At 36.9% G+C, this 16,392-nt stretch overlaps 1 protein-coding gene and 1 long non-coding RNA gene across 4 annotated transcripts; one reads left to right on the top strand and one right to left on the bottom strand.

Annotated features, from left to right (window-relative positions):
* Positions 1-1,626: 1,626 nt before the first annotated feature.
* LOC106137579 (probable aminopeptidase NPEPL1) lies at positions 1,627-15,639 on the top strand. 2 transcript variants are annotated; one of them, XM_060951437.1, is made up of 12 exons: positions 1,627-1,808; positions 2,733-2,896; positions 3,629-3,811; positions 4,228-4,390; positions 5,223-5,392; positions 6,837-7,064; positions 10,883-11,028; positions 11,685-11,749; positions 12,247-12,338; positions 13,495-13,671; positions 14,281-14,391; positions 14,813-15,639. In XM_060951437.1, the coding sequence occupies exons 2-12, from the start codon at positions 2,741-2,743 to the stop codon at positions 14,912-14,914; spliced, it is 1,593 nt and encodes a 530-aa protein (XP_060807420.1). In that variant the 5' UTR covers positions 1,627-1,808; positions 2,733-2,740; the 3' UTR covers positions 14,915-15,639. The 2 variants fall into 2 exon arrangements, with proteins under 2 accessions (XP_060807420.1, XP_060807419.1); XM_060951436.1 differs by lacking the exon at positions 1,627-1,808 and adding an exon at positions 1,820-1,969.
* LOC132903357 (uncharacterized) lies at positions 7,141-10,092 on the bottom strand. 2 transcript variants are annotated; one of them, XR_009657383.1, is made up of 3 exons: positions 8,919-10,092; positions 8,587-8,756; positions 7,141-8,476 (listed from the first exon to the last, which is right to left on the bottom strand). It is a non-coding gene; the product is annotated as an uncharacterized LOC132903357 (long non-coding RNA). The 2 variants fall into 2 exon arrangements; XR_009657384.1 differs by having other exon boundaries at positions 8,587-9,408; positions 9,513-10,092.
* Positions 15,640-16,392: the final 753 nt, after the last annotated feature.

The raw sequence follows: 16,392 nt of genomic DNA, 5'->3' as shown, positions 1-16,392 counted from the left end.
ACTAAACATGTAAATAAATGTCTGAAAAATAAATTATTTTTCTAGTATCAAGATCAAGTAATAAAGTACAGAGTTGTCGAGATCGCTCAGCTGAATGAATTGTGTCGTTGACCTCGGAATCTTACGTGTCGCTTTTCCGCCGGCCGGGGTGATATGACGTATTTAGGATCGTGGATTTGATGATGATACTTTTATTTTTTTCGTACTTTCTGAAATATGAACCGATAATTTTCTTTTAAAGTTTTTAAGTTTCCATTAGATGAGTACACTTAACCGTTAAATTTATGCAGTTGAATTAAAAGTCACCCTGTATAATGTATTTTTCTATTATTAAGCCAAACAGCTAAGCGTGGTCTTACAGACAGTTGGCTCTGTCTGCCCCGCGGCGGATGTAGACGTGATTATAATATAATCACGTCTACATCCGCCGCGTGGCAATGGTAGCTTGTTTTTCAGGCTAGGCTATATTTTGCTAGCCCATCGCCTAAAAAAAGAATCTCAAGTTTATAAGCTTATCCCATAGTTACCTTTTACGATATCCATGGGAATGAGAGGGAGTGATCCTATTCTTTTTTTTATTGGTGCTGGTACCCACACTGCACTAAATTTATGTACGTAGAATTAAATACTTTTGCTACTTAAAATAATTGTACTTTATAAAATAAAAAATTAAACCCTTGACGGAAAAAGAGGTGTGTTATAAGTTTGATGTGTTTATCTGTTTATGTCATCATTGCTCACAAACGAATGAAACGATTTCAATTTAGTTTTTTTTTTTTTTTATTTAAGGTGATTTTCGTGCGAGTGTTCTCAGACATGTTTGATCAAAATCGGTTGAACCGTTTAAAAAGATGTAGGAGTTGAAAGTGGCGAAGAAAGACCGAATACCGGCGAATATAGTACTCGAGTAAAAGTTAAAAGCGCACTGATAAGTAGAGAATATTGCTGATTTAATCGAGTGTTCTAAGCTTAACCTCTGATGCAAAAAAGAGATGTTTAAGTAAAAATAGTGTCGAAGGTTTTTAAATTTTATTATTTTAATGGAAGACTTCTTCGTTTAGATGTACGCTTGTCTGTGACACCGGAGGTCCTGGGTTCGAATCCTGGCCAGGGCATGATGAGAAAAGAACCTTTTTTAATTGGCCTGGGTCTTGGCTGTATGTAGTAATAAGTATTTATTCTAAAATATAGTATCGTTGAGTTAGTATCTCGTAACAAGTGGAACTTACTTCGAGGCTAACTCAATCAGTGTAATTTGTCCCGTATACATTTATTTATTTATTTATCTTTATTCTAGATAAAAATAATAAAAAAATAATAAAAACGGATTATAATATTTGATGAAAATGTTGGACGAATGTAGTGTAGAAACAAAACTTATAAGTTTGTACGTTCAGAAATAAAAATAACCGAATGTTTTGTTAATTAAGTAACTTTAGGTCGGCATTTCAAACAGCTCTTACTATGAACATCCATCCATGGCTTTCCATCCATCCAAAAAATATCTTTGCTCTGATCAAGCTCCTGTTAAAACTATCCATGGAATGAAACACCAAACCTGAGACAAAAATCAAGATCGTTGAGATGACGTTGACACTTGACAAGATAGTTTCTAAACGAAAATCTCAATGATTTGGCAATTTGGTTGAAACGGGTCGGAAGAAGGCAAAGCATTTTTGCTTTCTTCTCATCTTTTGTAAACTATTTTTGTACTTTTGTAATACTCTTTGTCTTTATTTATTAGGCGTTAGTTTATCTAAATGTAACAAACATTAAGAAATCTTCGTAATTATTCTTATCAAATAACGGTAAGTTTTAAAGTTAGCGCTCGTTAAGTCCACGATTTGTTTTTATCTTGTTTATTTTGATTATTGACAAGTTTTCCGGGTTATATAAGTGAACATGACGATAATAAGGACGTTGTTTAATTATGTGACCGTGTCTAAACAGATTCCAGTGATAATATCAGGTGAATGATCTTTTACTCAAAAAGTGGGAGTATAATTTAGCTTATACAAATAGTAAGTGACGTATTAGATCAATAAAGCTGAATTAAATAAAAGTTTGTAAGTAACCTCAAATATTTTTAAACTCATCTGAGTACAATACGTTTAAGTTTTGGGGTAACTTTTTAATGTTTATTTATTTATTTTTAAAAAGTATTTTTCTTTGTTCTATATGATTTTATTGCCTGTTTTCTGAATAATAAGGACATTTGGGTATATGATTACGTTAAGGAAAAAGACCCTGGCCTCATCCGAGGTACCCAAAAAGGTCTTACTATATGTATGTATAGAGATAGAGATAGTGTGCTTGAATGCTGTCAACAATTAATTATCATGTAGAATATTTCCATTTTGTCTCCGTGGCTAGATATTTGTACCAACTTGCATGCAGATGTTTAGGTGAATTAGAGTCAGGCTGTATGTTCCTATGAAATAAATTAACAGGTGATTCCAAAAATGCTGTGTTATATCCTGTACTTTAGAATACCACTCCATCCCTTGAATGTCGTAAAAGGCGACTAAGAGATAGGCTTACACACAAATGTTTCATTCATACTTAATAAGATTAAAGATAAACATGCAAAAATATCATTCACAAAAAGTAAGAGATCATACGGCCATTGCTTTCTGAGGAAGAATGATTGCACTGATATGTGTATCTCCCTTCACAAGAAGACAAAGTAAACGAAACAGCTCCTGACAGATAATAATCATTCTGTATTACAGTTCGCAGTATGTCAAACGCAACTGTGAACATAAAGTTCCGTTGGGGCCTCACCGCCTCGGATCCAGAGCGGCAGCCCGTTCTGATCGTGGGGCAGGTTCCCCATCTTTGTTCGCTGAAATGGCAAGATGTCCGGTGCAAACTTGAGCCCCGAGTCACTGAAGAGGTAAGTTAATTATCTAATTTTGATTTTATAAAGAGAAAATCATATGTATTGTATTTATTGCCATGTGGTTCCCAATATAAATAAAAAATAGGATCTTTATCCCGTGGATGTCGTAAAAGGCGCAAATAGGCTTATTAAATTGTAGGTGATGGGCTCACAACCTGTCACTATTTGAATCTCAATTCCATCATAAAGCTATACCGCTCAATGTGGTTTTTCAGTCTTTCCAAGACTGTTGGTTCTGTCTGACATCTGTTTGTCCCATCTATACTAATATTATAAAGCTGAAGAGTTTGTTCGTTTGAACGCGCTAATCTCAAGAACTACGGGTCTCGAATTGAAAAATTCAGTTTGTATTGAATAGACCACTTATCGAGGAAAACTTTAGGCTATATAACATCACGCTACAACTATAAGGAGTTAAGCAATGTGAAAAAAAACGGGGAAAATTATTCACCCTTGAGGACTTCAATAATGCTCAGAATAACTATTCCACGCGGACGGAGTCGCGGGCACAGTTAGTTAAAGATAAAGACGTGATTGTATGTAGGTTTCCTCTTTGTACAATCAGTTTATTGTACATAATGTGTGTATAATAGCTGAGCGTGGCCTTTCAGTCTTTTCAAGACTATTGGCTCTGTCTATCCCACAAGGTGGCCTATCAGTCTTTTCAAGACTGTTGTCTCTGTCTACCCCACTAGGGATATGTATGTATGTGAGTCCCCCCCGTAGGCGTGGCACCGCGGCCTGGCGTGCGTGTCGTCGCCGGCGGGCGAGGCGGCGGAGCTGTGGCCGGGCGCGGCCGCGCTGGCGTCGCTGCCCGCGCGCCGCTCGCGCCACGCCGCGCCCTCGCGTGCGCACGCGCTGGCCAAGATCGTGCGCTCCCACCAGAGGACCACGGACGAGTTCATTGTGGTCAGAGCTCTCTCATTATTCCTCTCATGTTTAGTTTGCTTTTTAATCAGATAGAGGCTTATTAGTTCATCTCTATAGACGTCATACTGCGCCATCGCATTGAAGGACTACTACTATAATGTATGTTTAGATAACTAATATTATTATTATTGTTACTTTATACACTATCACTACATAGTAAAAAGCAAAGTCGCTTCCCGTGTCCGTCCCTCAGTACGTATGCTTAGATCTGTAAAATAAAACTACACTCAAAATCCGTCATTTTGATTCACTTTTTCTAATACATAGTGTGATTCAATAGAAAAATCGCTGATAATAATATAAAATATATGTTGCGTCACCTTGGCTGTTCAACCAAATCCAAAGATGGCGTATTAGTTAATTTAATGGAATAAAGATATTATTTTCAAATTCAGCTAGTGTGCCGCAAGCGCGACGTGTACGCGAGCGCCGTGGCGATCGCTCGCTCGCACCCCCTGTTCCAGGCGCGCTCGGGCTCCGCCCCGCTGGGCGCCGCGCCCGCGCCCGCCGCCCGCCAGCTCGTCGTCGAGATACACCTCGTCAAAGAAGATGGCCAGGGTGAGCAATGTGACGTTGGCATGTTAGCACTTAAGTTGGCAATTACTATGACATCTAATCTTACATACATACAAACATGAATGGTCACGTTTATATCCCTTGTAGCTATGACATCTAATCTTACATACGTATGCTCACGTCTATATCCCTTGCGGGGTAGACAGAGCTGACAAACAGTCTTGAAAATACTGTTAGGCCACACATTCAGCTGCTTCACTTAATGATAGAATTTAGATTCAAATAGTGACAGGTTGCCAGCCCGTTGCCTACAAAAAAGAATCCCAAGTTTATAAGCCTTTCCCTTAGTCGCCTTTTACGACATCCACGGGAAAGAGATGGAGTGGTCTTATTCTTTTTGTATTAGTACTAAGGAACCACTTGACACAATCAATATCATATCTTCTGTGTATATAATGGAGAATATATTAATATTCTTATTGACTGATGTAATAAATTATTATTGACTGACATATCAACACACATTTACCGAACAATATTTACCATAATTAAGGAGTGCCGTGTGGTTCCCAGCACTTTAGAATAGGACTATTCTATATATTTTTTTTTTATTTCTATTTCTAAATTCTTTCTTTTTTTTTAATTTATTATTTTGTAGGCAACCTTCTTGCTAGACGCCCATAGCAACGGTTGCCATGGTTTTGTTACTGATATATGTCAAAAATAATTTTTATTGTGAGATGTTCCTAATTTTCATGTTAATAATATATAGTTATTTTATTAAAACTGATTATTTCTCTCCTCTTTTCTCCTTCTTTCTTCTGTAGGAATAAATAACTTTTTATAACTATACTTCCTACAATTTTAATAACAGACGGTGACTCGGAAGACGAGTTCTCTGGCTCGCTGCCGGCGGACCTCGCCGACGGCACGCTGTCCTACGAGGAGCTGGCGACGCTGCAGCACGCCGCGGACGCCGCCCGCCTGGCCGCCCGCATAGCGGACACCCCCTGCAACATGATGGACGTTGATAAGTTTATCGAGGTTAGCACATACATACATACAAACAGGTCTGTATCCGTTGCGGGTTAGAGCGAACAGACTGATAAACAAAGTTCAGTTGTATGGAGTTGGCGACGCTCCCGCCTGGCCGCCCGCATAGCGGACACCCCCTGCAACATGATGGACGTTGATAAGTTTATCGAGGTTAGCACATACATACATACAAACAGGTCTGTATCCGTTGCGGGTTAGAGCGAACAGACTGATAAACAAAGTTCAGTTGTATGGAGTTGGCGACGCTCCCGCCTGGCCGCCCGCATAGCGGACACCCCCTGCAACATGATGGACGTTGATAAGTTTATCGAGGTTAGCACATACATACATACAAACAGGTCTGTATCCGTTGCGGGTTAGAGCGAACAGACTGATAAACAAAGTTCAGTTGTATGGAGTTGGCGACGCTCCCGCCTGGCCGCCCGCATAGCGGACACCCCCTGCAACATGATGGACGTTGATAAGTTTATCGAGGTTAGCACATACATACATACAAACAGGTCTGTATCCGTTGCGGGTTAGAGCGAACAGACTGATAAACAAAGTTCAGTTGTATGGAGTTGGCGACGCTCCCGCCTGGCCGCCCGCATAGCGGACACCCCCTGCAACATGATGGACGTTGATAAGTTTATCGAGGTTAGCACATACATACATACATATAAACAGGTCTGTATCCGTTGCGGGTTAGAGCGAACAGACTGATAAGCCAAGTTCAGTTGTATGGAGTTGGCGACGCTCCCGCCTGGCCGCCCGCATAGCGGACACCCCCTGCAACATGATGGACGTTGATAAGTTTATCGAGGTTAGCACATACATACATATGTATGAACAGGTCTATCTATCTCCGTTGCGGGTTTGACAGAGCGAATAGACTGATAAGCCATTTTTTTGTTGTATGGCTTTATGATGGAATTGAGATTCAAATAGTGACAGGTTGATAGTCCAACGCCTACAAGAGGAATCTCAAGTTTATATCCCTATCCCTTAGTCGTTATTTACGACATCCACGTGAAAGATATGGAGTGATACTATTCTGAAGAAGAAGTATTAGTACTATTAAGAAGAAGCGGCGGAACAAACTACACTGTAGCATTTTCAATTTACAAATATAGATCTCTTACATCTGAACCGTGGACGAATGCACATTGCCTACATAAAAAAAAACATGAATGAATGTAAAACTGATAATTTCAATACGAATATTTCGTCATCCTACTAACATTATAAATGCGAAAGTTTGTGAGTATGTCAGTATGGATGTTTGTTACTCTTTCACGCAAAAACTACTGAACGGATTACGATGAAATTTGGTATGTAGATAACATAAAGGCTACTTTTTATCCCTAGAGTTTCTTCACTACGAATTGATTTATAGGGTTTCCATCACTACGAAGTCGCTGGCGGCCTTTATTATATCACATTCATACCACAGGAAGCGTGTGCCGTGGCCAAAGAGCTGGACATACCGGAGCCGACGATAATCCGGGGCGAGGAGCTGAAGGCGCGCGGCATGGGCGGCCTCTACGGGGTGGGCAGAGCCGCCGCGAGCCCGCCAGCTCTGGTGGTGCTGAGCTACACGGCTCCCGCCGCCACGGAGACTGTCGCGTGGGTCGGGAAGGGCATCGTCTATGATACCGGCGGTCTCAGCATCAAAGCCAGGGTGAGTTAGTTAACTTGCGGGGCAGACAGAGCCAACAGTCTTGAAAAGGCTGAATTGCCACGTTGAGCTGTTTAATAGGGAACATGCAATAATTTTAGTTTTGATTTCATTTTAAAGAATTCCATGTAAAATAGGTCTTAACATATTAAAAAAATTAAAACAATCTAATTTATCGTAAAAAAATGCGGCTTTAAACTGATCGTTTAAATTTTCGCGCCAAAACGGACCTACACTTCCAATGACGTCACACGTGTCTGACACTGGTCGTGCTTGCCTTCGTTGATTACAGTGTTTCCACAATGAGGGGAAATTCTCCTTTTAAGGGGTAATCAGGGTCCAGAGGGGAAGAAAAAGGGGAAATACTATAAAAGGGGAAATTTTAGGTAATCATATATTAATTTTTATTATATATAAAATTATATCGACGGCCTCTTTGGCGCAGCGGTAGTACGCGTGTCTGTGACACCAGAGGTCCCGGGTTCGAATCCCGGTCAGGGCATAATGAGAAAAGAACTTTTTCTGATTGGTTTGGGTCTTGGATGTTTATCTATATAAGTATTTATTATAAAATATACAAAGTATCGTTGAGTTAGTATCTCGTAACACAGTCTCGAACTTACTTCGAGGCTAACTCAATCAGTGTAATTTGTCCCGTATATATTTATAAAAAATATATTTAAAAATTAAACTTTTAGTTACAACAAAAGTGCCAAAACTACAGCAAAATAATTTTTGAGGGGAAAAAAGTTCTGAAAAGGGGAAATCGGAATTGAGGCATGGGGAAAGAAAATTTTTATAGTGGAAACACTGGTTGATTATCATAAATTGCAAATTTTCTCGACTTTCCACTAAGTTTTTTGTAATAATTTAAAATGGAATATCCATCCACATCAAGTGATCACAAGACATAATACCGAAAAAATTCGGATAAAAAGTCGTGTTGACTCATGTTTTGTGCCTATGTGTCCATCTACTTTAACAAAGTTTCTAAATGCCTGTGTAGATCATTTTCTCATACCCCAAATAGACTATAGTATAATCATTTGTTGTGCACTTGTTAATCACCTTTAATTAAAATTGAATAAAAAACAATATTTTCGAAGCATAGTTTTATTTAATAAATTTATGAAATATTTGAAAAACAAAAAAATGTGCTTATATATATCTTTTAATTTCGGAAATACAGCATCTATCCAGAATTTCTTTGCAATATTCATTACAGATACAATGCTGTTACCATATGGCACACAACATTTTGGTGTTATTTTATTGTATTTCACATAGGAAAGTATGGCAGCTTCGGTTGAAGGATATTTGACTTCTATTGTATAATTTTCAGTAAGCCCGTCAGGTGTTGCTCCAAAAATAGGATACTCGGCATTAAGAAGTAGTCCAGCTTCTTCAATTTCAATCTGAATTGCAGAAACAAAAATATGAATTATGTACTACAAAAGCCTTGAACCAAACATTACAAATTTCTTTTATTCATAATATTCAAACAAACAAAAACCACCGAACTTACCTTTTCTTTCTTGCTTACTACTTTGAGAACTTTTTTCTAGTATTTTCCCTCTACTCATCGCAATGGAAGTAAATTTTGAATGTTCTCCCATAATTGCGTTCAGAAGGGAACCATTTATAGTTCTACAGTGAGCGGCTTCATAAAGAGTTGAGCCAGTAATTCTGCCGTACCTGTAAAATAGAAAAATAAACTTATATACAGCTAATATGCCAATCAAGTTTATGTTATGTGAGTATGATAATGAGTTTATTTTGTCAAAATATTTTTTTTATTCATGGTATTTTAGTGATAAATACAATAAACAAAACTAAGCTAGAAGTCTTACTACTTACCTCAACTCAAACCACATTGGTGAATCACTTTGATGTTTGGTGGTGGTAAAATACCATATTTACATTATCAGTGGTCATTTGCTTTGATAATGCTTCAAGAAATGATTCTGGAGAGTCCAACATTCCAATCAAGCTTGAACACACCTTATGAATGCTTGTCTTATTGAAAGTAGCGAAGAATACTTCCCCGACAATCTTTTTTATTGACAGCATCTACAAATTCTTATAAAATATCCACCTAAAAATATGCAGTTATTATTGTAACACACATTTAACTTCTTTTCAATCTCTTTAAATAAAAAAGCTGCTTACTTGAGAGAAACTGTGATTGACTGAAACTTGACCCATTTCTTTGGCTTTTATGACAGATTTTCCAGAAGCTCATGTAGATAATTTCGACTTCTTCCAATAGCATGTGACGGACGTAATTGGAGGCTGCTCAGACCTTCTGTGCCCCATAGCAATAGTGCAGCAGGATGCTTGCACCCACCTGTATATGATAAAGTTTTAGTCATGATAATAAATACCTCATAGCATTTAAAATAATCTTCTTTTTGAACAGTTTAATTATTCATTAATGTCGTAATACTTGACCTGCAGAAGCTGCACAATCTTCGCATTGGCAGGACAGAACTAAGCTTTATGCTACATTTATTACAGCTGTAACACGATAACCTTCTTTTCGTACTTTGTGCTCTGGAGTAACTCGACTTTTCACTGTACATAATTAATCCATCTCCATCTCTTTTAATTTGCACAAAACCGATTGCGTTATCGCCGTAAGATTCTCTCGTTGAGCTAAATTATAACTGCTATGTTTAGAAATTGCTGAATAAAATGCAAACAACGTTTAAAAACATTCATGCATACCGTACTAATTTAGTGCCTTTCATTTCTACACTTGAAAACTCTGCACTCACAACAAAAAATTTTTTTTTGGTAAATTTTTGGAGTCTGTTTTATTAAATCTAACTTCCATTTTTATTTAAAACGTAAATAATACGTAAATAAAGCACTACTGCCTATTAATCGCAAAGTTAACTTCTAAAAGTTGACACAGCACGAGTGACGTCACTGAACGCTGATTGGTGTTTTGAAATGCGTTTCGTTTAACGTAATTTTAATTCGTAATAATTGCTAAAAATCAACATAATTTAAAATAAAAACGTTGAAGAAGTTCTTCTATTATATTTTTTTAACATTTTATACGTAAAATTTTCATAAATATCATATTTGCATCTTCCCTATTATAGAATTTAGATTCAAATAGTGACAAGTTGCTAGCCGATGGGCTATGGATTGGCGATGGCCAAAAAAAAAAGAATCCCAAGTTTGTAAGCCTATCCCTTAGTCGCCTTTTACGACATCCATGGGAAAGAGATGGAGTGGTCCTATTCATTTTTGTATTGGTGCCGGGAACCACACGGCACTACTATGCATACATACATTTTCCAATACGATGCTTTTTATGTGTGCTGCCACTTTGATTATGGATTTTCTTTTATATTTTGGTTGACTGACTGGAAGAAATCCTGATTGGGATAAGTCCGCCATTGTACATATTTACTTTTTGTGTGCAATAAAGAGTTCACAAACAAACAAACAAACAAAGATACATACATACATATAGTCACGTCTAAATCCCTTGGTGATAAGCCACGTTCAGCTTTTTGGCTTAATGATAGAATTGAGATTGAAACAGTGGCAGGTTGCTAGCCCATCGCCTAAAAAAACAATCCCTAGTTTGTAACCTTAGTCGCCTTTAACAACGTCAATGAGAAAGAGATGGAGTGGTCCTATTCCTAGTCGTCCTAGGTTATAAAAATAAATATTGATTACATTTGAGAAATAATATATACGTGACTATATGTATGTATGTACGTATATTTCTTTCTTTTTATAAGTGAACTATTGTGAATTACCTACATCAAGCCCTTTTTTTATTATATTTTTATTCCTACCAGACATCGATGGTGGGCATGAAAGGCGACTGCGCGGGCGCAGCCGCCGTGCTGGGAGCTTTCGCTGTGGCCGTCAAATCTCAACCCACTGCGAATCTACACTGCGTTTTGTGTTTAGCTGAGAATGCTGTGGGCCCACTCGCTACAAGGTAAAACTTATATCTACTGTGACTCTGAACGCTCAAGACAGACATATGGCAAAACTGGCCTGCTATTTGGACTCAGGCATTTTGGACGAAGGGTTCCGTACCATCATCACGTTTGTTGTAAAACCCTGTTTATTGAAATCGATCTAAAAATTGCTTAAAATTACATTCGTTGTATGAGAGCACCCGTTTTATAATCTATACTAATATTATAATATGTTTGTTTGAACGCGCTAATCTCAGGAACTACTGGTCCTAATTGAAAAATTATTTTAGCGTTGAATAAACCATTTATCGAGGAAGGCTTTAGGCTATATAACATCACGCTGCAAATATAAGGAACAAAGAAATTATAGAAAATGTGAAAAAAAAACTGGGAAAATTATTCATCCTTGAAGGCTTCAATGATGCCCAAAATAACTTTTCCACGCGGACGAAGTCGCGGGCACAGATAGTTAAATTATATTTATTTTGAAATTTAATACAAAAAAATATTTTGTAAAAATTTAAATCGTCTACTTGCCGTACCCTTATTAATAAAAAAAAGCAAAAAGAAAAATAGGAAAATAATTCAAATTATAAATAGCGGCAACGATAATACATAATTTGTGAAAAGTTCGTAATTTTCGTTCTGAACCCTCTCGTCTTGTTTGTTCCAGACCAGACGACATACATCAATTGTACTCCGGCCGCACTGTCGAAATCAATAATACCGATGCTGAAGGTAAAACATTATTTCTTCCACAGAATAAAAAAAAATAAAAGATTTATTTTCAAAATTGGATATAAGGTATCACTTATTGACTATACAAGGTATCACTAATTGACGTCACATATCTTAAATCTATATTAGAATAGAATAGATTCATTTTCAAAATTAGATACAAGGTATCACTAATTGCCGTCACATATCTTAAATCTATATTAGAATAGAATAGATTCATTTTCAAAATTTGATACAAGGTATCACTAATTGCCGTCACATATCTTCAATCTATATTAGAATAGAATAGAATAGATCCATTTTCAGAATTGGATACAAGGTATCACTAATTGACGTCAATAACTACTAACGCTTCCAAAGCGCATGTGTAGAAGAAGCGGCGGAACAAACTACACTGCAGCATTTTCACCGGACGTCAATTTACAAATATAGATCTCTTAAATCTAAATCGTCTCTTTAAATCTTTTAATAATTTCTATAATTATGTTTGTTTTTAGGCCGTCTCGTCCTTAGCGACGGCGTCGTGTACGCCTCAAGAGATCTGAAGGCTGACACCATTGTAGATGTCGCCACTCTCACCGGGGCACAGGTGATGTAATGTTGAAAAACACTATTTCGAAAATCGTACAATACACGAAGAGAAATACGCCATTTTTCAGTTGTACACGTCGATTTTTGTTCGATCAAATACAAATGGGCAGAGAAACGGTTTTGTTTCCTTCATTCAAATATTGTTTTTTTTTTGTTCTGGGTTTTCGTTCATTCATCGGAGAAAATGAAAGAAGTATTTTCAAACTTATAGTAATGTATTTTATACTCAAAATAAAATGAAAGACTTGGCCGGTATCGAGCGCCTGATTAGTGATTAGGCAGCTTAGGTTAAGAGGACATCCACTGTTTGACATTATAATGCACAAGTGTCTCTAGTATATTTGTTTAGGTACTTATATAACGGTACAATCCTGAAATGTTTTCAATATAAAAATGCATATCTAAAATGAGTTACATTTAATATCAAGAGTTATTCATTATGACATCTCATATAATACATTTTCTTTATAGCCAAAATAAAACTCTAAATTTGCTGTCAATTTTGTCTAGCGCACTGGCCGCTAAGAAAAAAGTAAATATTTGGTAAAAGTCATGGATGGGAAATATGGTATCGTTGAGGTAGTATCTCGTAACACAAGTCTCGAACTTACTTCGAGGCTAACTCAATCTGTGTAATTTGTCCTGTATATAATATTATGTATTTATTTATTGTTATGAACTTGAATTACTAGGGTCATAGACGTAGAAAAATTGGCGGACGGAGCGTGGCTTGGAAAAAAGTGAAACATCAAAATGGCGGCGTTTTACGCATGCGTGGTTGACAGAAAACTTGCCATTTCCTGAGATAATATATGGCATAATGGCGGCTGACTGTCACACTATTTGTGAAAGGCGTGTATATAACAGTGGGTCGGCTATACTATTCGTGTTTCATTTTGCCATATAGTAAAACTTTTTTTTAAAGTTTTGACGTTATATTTTTATATTGATTTAACAACTCATAGTTATTATATCCCGGTCTAATTCTTTATACAATTGTTTATTATTATTTACGTACGTACCTTAAAAAAATGGACTGGATTGATTTGAAAGTTTGATATTAGATTCCTTATATACCTAGTCTAGGGTGACCTAAAAGAGGATTCCCCAATATTCCCACGGGAATGAGCGTACTCAATTTATTTTTATTACAGGGCATTGCAACGGGCAAATATCACGCGGCCATAGTGACCAACTCGCGTCGTTTGGAACAGTGGTGTGTGACCGCGGGGTTGAGGTCAGGTGACCTCGCTCACGCTTTGCCGTTCGCGCCGGAGCTACACTTCTCAGAGTTCAGTAGCGCGTGTGCCGATATGAAGAATAGTGTTGCTGTAAGTATTTTCGAGGTCAAGGAGGTTAGATGGGTATATCTTGGTGTAATTAACTGATTTATCTGTTCGTGGAACGTGGTAAAAGGAGTAATAGTGTCGCTTGTAGGTTTTTTTTATCTGATCTCAGGTCAAGAAGGTCAGACGAGTGCCTTATGAAATTACCTGCTCTTGGTCATACCGGGATTAAACTATTGTGTATATTTGAAAATTTGACCTCCGTGACCTCGGGTCAGGGAGGTCATAAGAATCGCTTTGTGTATATCTTACTATCGGATCGTTATCAGAAACGGAATAGTCATAGTATAAGATTCTGTGATGCCTGGGGAACCGCGCGACAGACGATGTTGAGTCAAAGGTTATATTTATGCTCTAATCCGTGAAATCATAATCGCGATTTAGATTTATCGCCGCTATTGGCTGAGCGCGTCAGTTTCTTTTAAAAAATGTTTACTAACATAGTGTAAGTACTACTAACTTTTCTATAGATTTTGTTAGCTGAAAATGAAAGATTTTTATTTTATTTTTATTTATTTTATTTATTCTTCGCGATGATTGTAACAGTTGTGTTGTGTGAGATGCGTAGAGTAACAATGTCACGTTCTCCCGCAGGACCGCAACAACGCCCAGTCGTCGTGCGCGGCGCTGTTCATCCTGTCGCACCTGGGGTTCGAGTTCCCGGGGCGCTGGCTGCACGTCGACATGGCGGCGCCCGCGCACGTCGTACGTATCACACACACATGCATACATACATACATGTAGTCACGTCTATATCCCTAGCGGGGTAGTGATATATTTACACACACAGATAAACAAGAACATAACAATAAAGAGTTTGTATAACATTTCAAACTTCTTTGAACATATATATCAGGTAGACAGAGCCAACAGTCTTGAAAAGACTGATGGGCCACGCTCAGCTGTTTGGCTTAATGATGGAATTGAGATTCGAATAGTGACAGGTTGCTAGCCAATCGCCTAAAAGAATCCCAAGTTTATAAGCCTATCCCTTAATCGCCTTTTGCGACATCCACGGTAAAGCGATGGAGTGGTCCTATTCTTTTTTCTTATGGTGCCGGGAACCACACGGCAATAAATAATTAAATGAATATAATAAATTATTTGTTTTTTTGTTTTTTCACAGGGAGAGCGCGCAACCGGTTACGGAGTGGCGCTTCTCACCGTTCTGTTTGGACAGCACACTCAGAGCAAGCTATTGCGCGCCCTGGGTTCCGTTCAGCAATGATACGCACTCGTATCTTGACATATTATGTTAAATTTAATTAAGATTTTATTAACACGATAATTTTTTTTTTAGCGTAACTGTAATAGTAACATCATGTACTTTTTTTTTTTTTGAGGGTAGGTTTTGACAGTTGAGAAGTTGTGAGCGGGACTTGAGATATCGGTATTGAAATGGTTCTATTAACTGAAGTTAAAGGTATCGATACCATTTAAGGTTAATCACTGCGATGATGAAATTTCATTAATAATAAATAACAAGGCTAATAAAGTACTGATATTTTTAGGGTTTCTTGAAATATCGATACAAATTTTAAATGGTCCTAATAAATGGACTTAAAAGTTTGTTAGTATGTACTAATTAATGGTACTTACACGCCAAGAATTAATGTCAATTAAACATTATTTTTTTATTTCCCTTTTCAATGAAATGGCATAAAAGATAAGCATTTAAGTACAACTTTTGTATGCAATCATGTAGTTTTAAGTTGCGCAACTTACGTCCGCTAGATGGCAGTATTTAAACTTTTGCATTGAGATGTTTTTTTTCGTATAATGGCTCAATTTACATGCAAGCACTTAAGCTTAAATATAACCAACGTAATAAACAAACAAAAAATTGACAAATTTTACTCTCCATCTCTTTCAAATTAGGTCAATTAGAAAGAGATTTCATCTGTTGTTTGTAAATACAAATAGTTATTGCGTGAAAAAATAACAAACATACAATTTCGCATGTATAATATTAGTATTAATCGGTATTATATAGTTTCGGCAGTGGTGTTAAGTTGCGCTAAATAGTTGTTAAGAATAATTAAGAGCAATAATATAAAGCAATTTAATTATTAATCCAGTTACCAATGTGCGTTACATTACAACCCTATAGGTATCTATATACCAGATCTAAATTGTAATTCCTGCGTAATTATTAAGTTAATTCTTTTTCAAAACTTGGGAGTCTTGTTGGCTATGAGCTAGCAACCTGTCACTATTTGAATCTCAATTCCATCATTAAGCCAAACAGCTGAACGTGGCCTTCTAGTCTTTACAAGACTGTTGGCTTGATCTACCTCGTAATGGATAAAGACGTGATCATATATATGTATGTATGTATATTGTCAACGGAAAATAACAATAACCGCAAGTTAATAAACTTCCTAGGAAATTATTAAGTTTCATAGGATTCTAAATGAGACATGAATTCTATTATCTTACGTCCATTACATTTCTGTAAATTGATAAACTTAAGAAACTCACTCATAAATATAATAAGTTATTATTTTTCAGTGACATTTTACACTGCCGATCTAAAGCTAGCATATTGATATATACAAACTATAATAGCCATAGCAAATAGAAGTTCCAGATAACTATTTATTGCATTGTTACATTATGCAGTATTTTTTTAACATATACGTATATGTTATGACACGAGTCTCTTTATCTTTTTATTACGTGAGCAGATTGATCTGCAGTATCACC

This window comes from Amyelois transitella, chromosome 24, assembly GCF_032362555.1.
Source record: "Amyelois transitella isolate CPQ chromosome 24, ilAmyTran1.1, whole genome shotgun sequence".
In the NCBI taxonomy this organism is placed as follows: domain Eukaryota; kingdom Metazoa; phylum Arthropoda; class Insecta; order Lepidoptera; family Pyralidae; genus Amyelois; species Amyelois transitella.
Note: the sequence above shows the minus strand (reverse complement) of the source record. Positions and strands in the feature narration are given on the sequence as shown.